Genomic DNA, 12,120 nt, shown 5'->3' on the forward strand with positions numbered 1-12,120 from the left:
TAACCTTCCCTTTCACCACTCTTATATTATTTAACCAAGTATTAAGGTTATATAATTTGAAAGTTATGACCGTAGTAAGAATTTGTTGCTAAGCAGGCTTTGTATATATTTAACAGATGTTTTCATTTCTAAATTTAACATTAAGAATGTATGAGGAATTAGCTTGAAATACTTCACTTTATTAATACATAGACCACAAAGAACAATAATGCTCTTGAGACTTTAGAAAGGGATTTAACGAAAATGTTTGTGGAAAGATCCTTACAGCGCAGTATAAGTTACTCTGGATGCAGAAATTTGCACAGTTCAGGTATTTATCTACAAAATATTTCTATATATTAGGTGATGAAACTCACTTGGTCAAGGCTATATGGAAGCTAAACTTGTTTAGATGGTGGTGCTAACGAATCTTTACTTTTACTTCACAAGATTTTTCTCAAATTCTCACCTTTTTCTGTTCCAGACTCCACAGTTCTACCCTTACATTCCCACTACACTTTACAGTCGTAGTTCTGTTCAGAGCAGGATAGGACAGATTTGGAAACACACTTCAGGACTACCCTGTTACATGAATCAATAGTTCAGGGTCAGAGGTATCCCAGGCATTTTTAAAATAACCTGGTTTTTACAGTAGGTGAAATTTACAGATAGACCTGGCGGATGAGGGATGATTACTATTTTCTTATTGCAACCCAGAGTAGATTGAAGTACAGCCAATATTTTGGAATACAAGACATTTTAAATGCCTAATAATTCTATTGCCTAGGATGCCAGTTTATAGTCAAGAAGTGCTTCAAATTAAGTTTTTCCTTTCTCCTCTAATTTTCCTATTAGAAACTTGAATACTAAAGAACAAGTCTGACAGATCTATTTAGGGTAAATTTAAAACATAAGAACACCACTCACTTCTGTTTTGTTAGAGATTTGCAGTGTTAGGAAACATTAGTGATCCCTAGGAAATTAATAGGATGTTTCTAAGCAGGTCTCTGAAGAAAATGTATTTTTCCCCTCTACAGAATGATAGAGCGCTACACACAGATGAATGCTTTCAAATCACAAGCATTTAATTTTTTAAATGTTAAATGAGAGAAGTAAATATATATGCATGTTAGCAACAGAGTGCTTAAAAGCATACCAGAAACATATTCCATACACAGTTAGCAACAGAAGTCTGTACAAAAGTAATAAAGTCACACACTATAAAAAATACTCCATAGTTATAATTTAAAAAGGGGGGGAAAAAAGACAAGGGAATTGATTTCTCAGTTCATATAATTTATTGCAGTTAGCACACAGTTTAAAAATTCACCAACACACCAATAGTACAAAACTAAACAGCATTATAAGTTATCCCCCCCCCCCTCAGGAAAATAAAACATACTATGATTGTCAAAGCTAGATGTCAGTCTAAGTTTTAGAACAAAAGAAGAATGTGTAACTAAAAAGAAAATAAGCAATCACACATGAGGACCACAAAAAAAATCCAAGAGAAAGTCCATTTTTCTCAGACACTGATTGTCTTTTCTAAATTAATAAAAGAATGTATTTTTAAAACCTAGAAACTATTCAAGTAACTAAAGATAATGCTCCAAGGCCATTTTCACAGCTTTTTTTTGTTTGTTTTAAATGCCATTATAGGGTACAGCCAACTTTACACACATTTGACCAAATATTTCCAAAACAGTCCGGCAATACACAATGGAGTTTTCCATTCAGTATCTTAAGCACAAAAATAGGCTATGTTTACAGTAGTTAAGGCGTTCAAATTTTAAACAAAAGCAGAAAAAGAAGGAAAAACAGCAAACGTTTTCCATGCTACTCCCATAGACCTTATTTGTAAGTGCAAGACAGGAAAACAAACACTGTGCAAAATGCTTTTGACCTGTGTGTTGGTCATTAAAACCACACATCAGGCTGCAGTCTCTGCTGCCTGGATACACAGAGTCCACTAACCACCCTGCCCCCGCCCCCTTTCCCCATGTCAATCAAAGCTTTCTAGTCCTTTCAGCCTGGGGCTTTTTCAGTCCCTAGAATCTTTTCAAAGGGGGTGGGGGACAGAAGAGAAGAATAAGAATGACCTATTGTTAATTTGTGCAGCAGGAATTCTAAAAATGCTCATCTTGGTAAATGTATGCATCTAAAGTTTGAGCTGGCGTGGATTTTGTGCAATTAGATTCTCTTTTAATAAATGCACACAGCACATGCAAATCTTCAAGCCTGTTTGTAAACATTAATATCTTCCTCTTATGTTGCTAAATTATCAACTTGTAGCTTAAGTTTTATTCAACTTAAAGACAGTGGGAAAGTAAATTTAAATTATATAAAATAAAAACAGTGCATTTATGTTCTTCATAACACCAGTTTTTTTCAGTGGTGTTTTTTCCTAAGGAAATTAAATAATTTTAAACTCACTCACTAAAGTTATACAATGCAAACAAAGACAAAAATATACTGAAACTCATGCATTTCTGTAGCGTTAATATTTACTTTTCAAAATTCAACTAAGAGCATCAACACAACCTGCCAAGTTCTTTGACACCCCCCCAGCCCATGTAATCAATTACAGTATACAATAACAGTAATTCACATTTTTAAACACACAGTTCATCACTGCTGAAGCTGCAATATCCTTTTTCATCCCAAGCAAACCTTCACAGACTGAACAGAGTCCCAGTGATCCCAGTGTACTTTCAGAATTATTTTTTCCAGTGGGAACTGTCAGAAATCCAGAAGTTGCCATAATAAGTTTTAAGTCAACTGCTTGTTTAAAAATAGATAATCCAGCATTTCAGAAATTTTCCATTTGGGTCTAAAAGCATTCAGGTTTCCAACAGTTAGAAAGGACTCATACAACTTTAGAAATGTAAAGGAACTAATAAAACTGAAGGGGATTTCTACATTCATATTTTTAAAATAATGAAAAAAACATTTGGATCTTAAAATAATGCTGTGTTTGAGGGGTGGAAGAGAATAAAGCAATGTAAAATCTTTTTACAATTTGAGATTTCCTTTAACAGCAAAGTATTTACTGGCTTATATTCCAAAAAGAGGGGCAAAAAAAAATCCTCTGTAGTTTATTATTTTGTTATATTACTTCTAAAGTTCATTTTCTCAGAGTGCTAAATTAGTGAAATGTTCATTCTGCCTTAAAGTGCAAAAACAAGCTAATACCCAAACTTTCAGATCAAGGAAACACGATTGCTTTTAGACTGTACCACAACTATATAGATATTTATATATATATTATTTATATATATAAAAATTATTTCCAAAGTTCTTGTGAGCTATCTTCTAAGGTCCAGTCTCTGACAGTAGGTAAGCTCAGTGCTTCACTTTTGACAGACAACGAGTTCACCAACTCACAGTGAAACTTCCGAATGTGTCTGTAAAGGTCTCCAGACTGTGTGAACCTGCGTTCACACCACTTACAGGCATGTGGCTTCTCCCGGGTGTGAACCACAGCATGGCGGCTCAGGTTGTGGGAATACTGGAAGCTCTTCCCACACTGGGTGCAAGTGTAGGGCTTTTCACCTGAATGAGTCCTCTCATGACGTTTCAAGGTGTACATGCAAGAAAAAGTCTTACCACACAAGGAACAGGTCGGGACATTGACATCAGTAGCAGGCTTGCTGCGGATCCCATCCTGCTCTCGAAAGTGCGTGCTTAGATGGATCTGCAGAATGTGGGGACTAGGAAAGACTTTGTTGCAGAGAGGACACATAAAAATTTGGCCAGCAGGGCTAAGTATATTTGACACATAAGGGAGCAAACTGCTGTCCATGTTTCCTTCCACTTGGACTCTCTCATTCTCAGGAGTTATCATTTCATCATCGCTTGCTTTGTCCTCTCTATCAAGCTCCCTTAAGACAGAATCTTCCCTCATAGGAGCCAGATGGGCTGGCTCATAATGTACCCTGTTATTAGTGCTCACACTTTCTTTCACAGTGCTATGTTCCATGTCATAGTCATTAGTGCCAACATCACTTTCATCACAGGAAGCCTCTTTCTCCACCTTCACCTGAACCAGGTTGTTTCTAAGCATGTCCTGTGAAGAGAAATAAGAACTGTTCAAATTTTCTACTCCTGAAAGGCTGGACTTGACAGACAGGTCCAGCACACAGTCAACATCTGCTGAATCCCTCATGGAGGTGACAGACCTCTGGGACAAAGACTCTGTTGAGCTGCAGGGGCTGGCTACTGTTTTTCCAGCTGCTGTTGCGTGTGTCTCTGCCTCTCCGCCAGTCTGGGGAATGCCTGCTGAGTCTGAGGGCAATCTCATCCACATGTTCCCAGGCTCAGCCGCCAAGTCCCTTTTGCTAGGCAGGATGTTCAATTTTTCATCTTCTCCTTCATCTTCATCACTGGGTAAATCTCCTGCTATGTGGCTGCTGCCATCAGAGAGACTCTCCACTTTGTCCGAACAACTTGAGGCATCTTCCTCCTTTTTTGTACTGTCTGCCTCTGTGGTGGCTTTCTCTTTTAGCTTCTTTTTGCAGACTTTGACAATGTCATACATGTGGAGATAACTGGCAGCTGCTAGCACGTCTTCAATGGGCAAGTCTTTGAACTGGAGTTTCCCTTCATACATGAATTCAAGCAGGAGAGCGAAAGCTGGGGCTGTAACAATGTCGCTGTTCAGATGAACAATGTCCCTTTTGTCCAGCTGGTCCTTGTAAAAGAGGTGGAAGTACATGCTGCATGAAGCCAGTACAGCTCTGTGAGCTCGGAACTGAGCATCTCCTACCAGGACTGTGCAATCACAAAGAAAACCCTGATGTCTCTGCTCACTCAGACACTGTAGCAAATGTCTACTATGATCAGGAAACTCCATATTGTCTTCATAACCTATAAGCAAAAAGATTTTTTTAATTAAATATGGGTAGAAATATAGCAAATCTAAATGTACAAATTATGCTCTAGAAACTATTTAATCCCCTGGATTTTAATCAAGTGACAACTATACCACAACCACAAAACACACAAAATGATTAACACCTCACAAAACACACTAAAGTTATTTTTATGACTAGACTACAGCAGACCACAACTGCTTTTGATAAGGATTTAGGTAAAGCAATCACTAATTATTTTTAAAAGTATCATTGTTGTTCCTTAAATCTGTTCAGTGATCCTTTTTAAGCTACTTAAAACAGTACATTTAAAATATAGACTCAAAATACTGTAGATTTAAAAGTTGGATTTCCACAGCAAAGAAAATAAAGTGTATTTTGAGAATTAAGCAACTTTCTCTACAAAGTCAAATAGTAACAACAACAACAACAACAACAACAACAACTGCAACAAGAGATCTTACTGCGTGAAGACAGATGTTCCTACCTTAAAATCTACAGGTATAACATACGTAAGGGATCGCAAATAGCAAAAGCAAAGATTTTAGAAATTTAAAGAAGAAAAAAATCACACTTATGTTGACATACTTTTAAGGTTTTAAACTTTCCCCATGCACTATGAGAGCAAAATATTCTATATTAATACGTAAAACTTCTGAAGAAACCTATAAACTAAAATGAAAACAAGTGTCGATTATATAAGACGACTTTTCTTCTTTGTAGAGAGAGGCTTTTAAAAGATGTTTTTTCCCTACAGTTTGCAATACCAAACTAAAAGAAAGTGTTTCAGCATGGCTGTGTCAATTATTCCAGATACTATTCTTCCAAAGGCATTGTTTTCCTATTCACCTTCCTTGAGGAGAAAATCAAGGAATTGCAAGAGTTAAAACTCAGCTAGAATGTAAAATTTCAAATAAACAAAAAGGCTAATCTATTTCCCCTCTTCTGTGACTAAAAGCAAAGTTCTATGAAACCATTTAAATACAGATTGTGCATTACTGAAAAATAATTATCCCTCACAATCCAAGATGTATTAAAATTTACAACCCAACCTGAAATATATTCTGTAAAATACCATTGCTAGAATAAAGCAAGAAGATTTACAATACAATCACTTTAAGTGCCCCACAGCCAACATCAATCCTAATCCTTAAGAGGGCTAAAAATAAAGATTGGAGGGCAGCTCACAAGGTAGCTGTGATCAAATTAGGAGGCTGAAAGGACAGAGAGGGACGAAGAAGGAAGCTTATAAACATCTGATCCAGCTGACTGTGGCCATATGGCAGCTGCTGCCCAGATAAAGAGATTAAGAATAGAGGAGTGCGATTACAGCTGTCTGGCCAATTCAGGCAGCTCAAATCTACAAGTTCTAAATTAGTCGCGAACACAAAAACTCCCTCAAATAATTGTTGTTATGCTGAAATAAAAGATCTCAAATATGCATCTGAAAAAGAAAAGAGGAAACCAGTCAAGCTATTCTCCTGGGGACAAAAGTTTTGAAACACACAACTGATTTCTATCTTTCAGACAGTACAGCTGTATGCTTTTGTAGTTCTAGGCTGCTGGATCTTTAAACGTGAAGTGTAATGGTAGAATTCACAGCACATTTAAACTGGCATTATTTTTATATACCTTTTCATATTTCATTCCAAAACATATTTTTGCTTTATCGCCCTTAAAAAAATAATACAAAATAGAAACCAGAATCCTCATACTGTCTGCAACTAAAATCTTCTCAATTTTGGTCAGAAATGATGAGCAAACTTATCTCAATGCTTTAAAATGATTATATATAAATAAAAAAGTTTCTTCTGATAACATGCATACTCTCATGCTACATCCTAAGCTTTTCAACTGCAGAAAGTACACTTATCCATTTAATACTCAATTTCATATATTATCCCTAAACTTGGTTAGAAAAGTAATGTGATTTTTCTGAAATTAAATAAACACATCAAAACAGAAATATGCTGTATCTAATCTATTACTACTCCTACCTTTAGTACACATAAACCTGATTAAGTCCTTTCCTCTGAGTCTTGCTGGCTCCAGGTCTGTTAGATTGGTGGAAAAAAAGCAGACTAAGAGAGACAGATGCAAAGTGGAGATGATGTTAGAGAGGAATGAGATACCTTCTCTACACACAGATCTGCACACACTAACTCCCTGTCTGTGTGTTAGAATAAAAGGCTGAGGGATGGCAGGCTGTCAGCTGCTCTGACATCATGTTCAGATGGAAATGCTACCTCCAGCTGTGCTCCTTTTAATGCCATATGCTACTCCTCTACACTCCTGCCACCAGCTTTTTCTTAGGAGAACTTTTCTCTTCTGTTAGTATAAACAAAATACTTCAAAGTCTCTTTTTTTCAAACTTTCTAACAGAAAAAAAATTGAAAATCCTAAACATATGGGGATCTACTGTATTTATGGGATAGCAATACTTCTGTCTAAAGATGGTGTACTGCTTTATATATTGACAGCATACTCAAGCTACATGGCTATCCAGGAAATCCACACTGATTCATTTTTTATTGAACCCAGAGGTTCAGTTACAAAGATGACATTTTTAACTAAATCTACTGAACTTAACTTACAGTCCACCACTTCAACATCATTACCTTTAACTTTTTTTTTTTTTTTTGGGGGGGGGGGGAAGGAGGCGGTAAACAGCAGAGATAGTAACCTAACAATCTAAATATATGCCTTGACCAAGGCTGTCAGCCTTGCTAAAGCATTATTTTACTCATGTTTAGCCACTGCTTATACTGTAGATCATTTCTCTATGTTTCTTCGGACTGTCATTATTATTCTGATGCATAAATATCATGCAACACTGAAGTTGGACTTTTCTTTGAGAAACCCTTAAGACTATATTATTTCATAACAGTGAAATAAAATTAAAGATCAGGAATGCAGGAAATAGCTTAAATTGAACTGTTTTGCATTTTGTACCTAGAAATTTGATCTTAATTCCCAGGTCAGAAAAGATATCCTATCTCCCCTCTGCCTCATTCCAAAACCTTTTATAGTCTACTTTGTAATTTTCTTGTGAAGTTGTCAAATATATGTCTAATACATTTGTTGTAAAAAGCTCTTAAGTTCAGTTCTGATATTTTAAAAGGCTGACAAAACAGTTCTGCAACCTAAGCTGGACACACTTGTGCTGTGTTCACTGTGCTGACATCTGTGAATGTCAAATGCATCTCTGCATACATACACATTCAAAGGGGTAGGAGGAAAGACTGTGGCCTCCTATCAGACTGAAAAAGCAATGGTCTTAGGTAATGAATTACCATGTTGAGATCTAAAATGGGATGTGATGATCAATCATCAAAATCAAAGAAGTCAAACAGGACAGAGCAAGTCGTCAGTGTAACTTTCTTTATCACATGAACCAGACTCGAGATAAGATGCTCACGAAATAACTCCCAGCAGTGCTTCACCACATCTTCCTCTCATCAGCTACCAACTAATTACAGTACCTGCCCAGTTACTATACAATACTAGGACCAGTCAGTTACCAAGGGTTAGGGGGGAATCTGTCACTATTATTTATAAAAAAATATTTCCCCCCCTGCTTCTCAGAAAGTGCTGCAAAAGGTTGCAGATAAAAGCACCTCTAACTCTGCTCCCTTGTGTGTACATGTATAATGTGCACTGGACAAAACAGGATATGCAAAGCAAAGAGACAAAAAACAGAAGCAGCGGCAGCGCTCAGAGCAGAGGGAGGGAAGGAAGCAGCCAAACGTGCAGGAAAAACAGACCTAGGTCACAGCAGCAGCAACAAAACAAAAGTAACCAGAAGCGCAGAGCAGCGAGTCTGTGGCGTGGGGCTGCTGCGCTGCCCCCTCTGTACAGCTGCGCGGACACCCCAGACCCCAGGGACATCAACTAACTCTGCTCCCACCACACACAAGGGACTCGTTTCTCGCTGCACCGCCTGGCCCCTAGCCCAGCCCCACCTGTCCCCCAGCGCCCCTTAGCCCCACTGCACCACCTGCCCCCATGGCCAGCGCCCCCAGCCCAGCCCCACCTGCTCCCATCCCCAGAGCCCCCAGCCCAGCCCCACCGCACCACTTGCCCCGCCTGCCCCCCAAGCCCAGCCCCGCTACATCGCCTGCCCTGTGTCACTCCCTCCCCCCACACCTGCTGCCCCTCTTCCTCTTCAACTTGAGCCCGCCCCAAATCGCCCCCCCCCCGCGGTGCCAGCCCCATTCACAGCGCCTGGGGGGTGGGTGAGAAGAGCGGGACTCACACACTCCGGAGCGGCCCTAAGTCCCCGGGCTCCCTCCGCCTCCTGCCGCCGCTGCCCCGGCGCCTCTTCACTCACTTGCTGCTTCGGGCTCTCGTCCTCCCCCTGCCCGGCCCCCGCCCCCCGGCTGCGCCGCCCGCTCCCCACCCCTCCCCCCCGCTGGCAGCTGAGGAGCGGGGCAGCCGGCGGAGCGAAGCGGGCCCCACGCTCAGCGGCTCCCCATGGCACCAGCGGCCAGAGACAGCGCGGAGCCCGGGGCAGCCGGGCGGGGGGGGTCGGGGAATGGGGGGGGGAGCCGGGCGCACGCACGGCGGCGGCGGCGGCACAGACGGGCCAGGGCTGCGGCACCCAGATGTTCCCTACCCCTCCCTCTCCGTTACTGACTGACAGGCTAGCCTGCCCACTCCGCCCTCTCCTCCAATCAGAGTGTTGACAGACAAGGACTGCCGCCCAGTGAAGGAAGACGAAAGGCCTTCACCTCTGACCAATCAGAAGGAAGTGGGCGGGGCTCTCGGCGCAAGGGCGGAAGGAAGGGTGGTTCCCTGCGCGCAGGGAAGGGGCGGAGCGAGAGATGGGGCGGGGTTCGTTACCAATGCGGTCCCCCCTCCCCTCATAGCCTCACTGTGGGTGTGGGGCTAAGGAGCTGCACTGTGGGACAGTGTAGGACTGGAGGGTGGTTTCCAGATGAGGGGCAAGGCCAGGGGCAGGTGTAACCCTCTGCCTCTGGGACAGGGTGGCTGCCTGGACTGCACCACTGCAGTGCACCCCCAGCTGAATGGGAGCCTCTCAGATCAGCAGCAAGGGATGGGGCCTGCCTCCCCCACAGTGGAACAGAGCAGTGTGAATGAGGAAGGGGTGCAGAGACACCAATACATACCAGCCCTGTAACCTAGGGGGACATGCACTGAGCTAGGAGCTGGGAGAGCATAAATTCTGGTCCCTCCTCTCCTAATTGTTATTCATATTTCTATGTACTCATAGCCCAAGTGACTGACCAAGGCCTTATACCTTAAATTAGAAAAGGCTGTCAACTATTAGCCAATCACATTTTATAAATACATTATACAGGAGATTGCCCAAGGTCATTTAAGGCGGAACTTAGAATTGAACCCAAGTTTGTGACATAAGAAATCTCTGTTACTCAGCCAAGTTGCCTTTGAGACAGAATAAATCAAATCTTTGGGCCTGGGTTGTCCTTCCTCTGTTTGAACAAACGTCCTTCCCAGACCCAGGGACAGAACTCAGGATTTACATTCTCCAAAATTCTACTATTGTTTAAGCAAACAGTTAATCCACTGGTAAAGTGTATGCTTTCTTCTATGGCAAGAATGACCACTAGAAGTGAGGCCAGGGACTTTGGTGCTGTTCAGGTTCAATGGGGAGTGAAAACAATGGGAGTGTAGGGATTGTTCAGGCCTGCTGTTGGGCCACAGCAACAAGGACAAGGCTTGGTGTGACAGCTCCATGCAGCTTTGTGGTGGGTTAGAATATGTATAACAAAGGCAGCAGCAGACAGACTTGAACAGCTGAGGACTTTGGTAAACATGGGACAGTTGCCAAGACAAGCTGGAAATCACCAAGACTACCACAACAGTGGTAACAGGCCCTGCTCACATTCACCATAAACCGTCACTATGTGTATGGCATTTTCTATGCCTCTTTCAATGATAGTGTGTTCTTAGCAAAGGAGTAGTTTGCAGGGCATGTGTGCGTGTGATTTTTTCCACACCATTTTAGGTTAAAAGATAGCATATAACTCCAATATGAATTTATGTTGACAAAAAAGTGCACAAAAGCAACAATAGAACAAGAATCAAAAGGGAAACAGCTATATTATGTGAATCCAAAATGGAATGAAAATATCTCTCTTTTTATATATATTTTTGTATAATTATTTCATCTAGAAAACACACTTCACTAACTTACACCATTATAAAAAAGGTACACCAAGTCTATTTTGGCTATTTATTTGACAGCATCACTTTGCATACTATGTAGCATCTGGAGTCCAGGTGCCCATCTTGTAATAATCCTGTTTCTCTTTCCTCCACAACCATTACAAAAATCCACCCTATTCTTTAGGTTCTCATGGGCAGATTGCTCATACACATCTTACCTTCCATCTTGAGTACCTGCAGACTCCTTGGATTTTTTATACTAATCTCAAACCCTTCCAGCCCATCCAAACTGCTGCCATCAAAATCTTACTTACATATTGCTTCAACTATGTAACTTGTCCCTTTTTTCAATCGTGCCAAGGACTCCACATTGTGTTATGCATTGCACCCCTGTCTTCAAGGCCCAACAGCTCAAACCTAGTCTCTTCTCCCTCACCTCACCCCGTCAATTCCTCTCTGACACGCTTTCATCTTCTCTTGACAAAAATTAGTGCCTGTCTCCTATGTCTGGAATGCCTTTCCAAAATCTTTTTGCTAAGCCTGCACCCTCACCTAATTCATATAACTCTTAAAACTAATTTAAATAACATTAAAAACTAATTTCAAAAGCATTTGCTAAAAATGGATTTACATTTATTTTTATATTATATATTTTAAATATATTTTACATGTATTTACACAGATACATTTAAACTAGATTTTACGTAAACACATGCATGTACATACATTTGAATTGTCGATATGTATGCCTGAAGTGAGTAACTATATCATCGTGGCTGAAACCCATGTCCTTCCTCCCCATTTTCCTTCTTGATGTATGTTATATCTTCAGTTGTCTGTCTAGTGCACTAAGGCCTTATCTTCCTAATCCTTATATATGTGTAATTTAACTGATGTGAGTAATTCATTTGAAGCCAATGGACTAATTGAGCCTCTGTACAAAATTTTAAATATAAACAGGAGTTGTTCAGCTGGAAAGGGTTGGGAAGATTTGCTGTAACGGGACATAAACATCTGGCAATACATCTGGCTCCTATGTACATTTATAAAGCACTGTTCATGTCAGGCATCCCAAGGTACTATACAAAATCACAAAATTTAAAATAAGAACATTCATAAG

At 40.6% G+C, this 12,120-nt stretch overlaps 1 protein-coding gene across 5 annotated transcripts; it reads right to left on the reverse strand.

Annotated features, from left to right (window-relative positions):
• Nucleotides 1–1,258: 1,258 nt before the first annotated feature.
• Nucleotides 1,259–9,333, reverse strand: ZBTB18 (zinc finger and BTB domain containing 18). 5 transcript variants are annotated; one of them, XM_050950411.1, is made up of 3 exons: nt 9,106–9,332; nt 6,848–6,931; nt 1,259–4,845 (listed from the first exon to the last, which is right to left on the reverse strand). In XM_050950411.1, the coding sequence occupies exons 2-3, from the start codon at nt 6,858–6,860 to the stop codon at nt 3,263–3,265; spliced, it is 1,596 nt and encodes a 531-aa protein (XP_050806368.1). In that variant the 5' UTR covers nt 6,861–6,931; nt 9,106–9,332; the 3' UTR covers nt 1,259–3,262. The 5 variants fall into 5 exon arrangements, with proteins under 5 accessions (XP_050806368.1, XP_050806369.1, XP_050806372.1 ...); XM_050950412.1 differs by lacking the exon at nt 9,106–9,332 and adding an exon at nt 8,144–8,796; XM_050950415.1 differs by lacking the exon at nt 6,848–6,931 and having other exon boundaries at nt 9,181–9,333.
• Between the last annotated feature and the right edge of the window lie 2,787 nt (nt 9,334–12,120).

The sequence above is a fragment of the Gopherus flavomarginatus genome, chromosome 4 (genome assembly GCF_025201925.1).
Source record: "Gopherus flavomarginatus isolate rGopFla2 chromosome 4, rGopFla2.mat.asm, whole genome shotgun sequence".
Taxonomy (NCBI): Eukaryota; Metazoa; Chordata; order Testudines; family Testudinidae; genus Gopherus; species Gopherus flavomarginatus.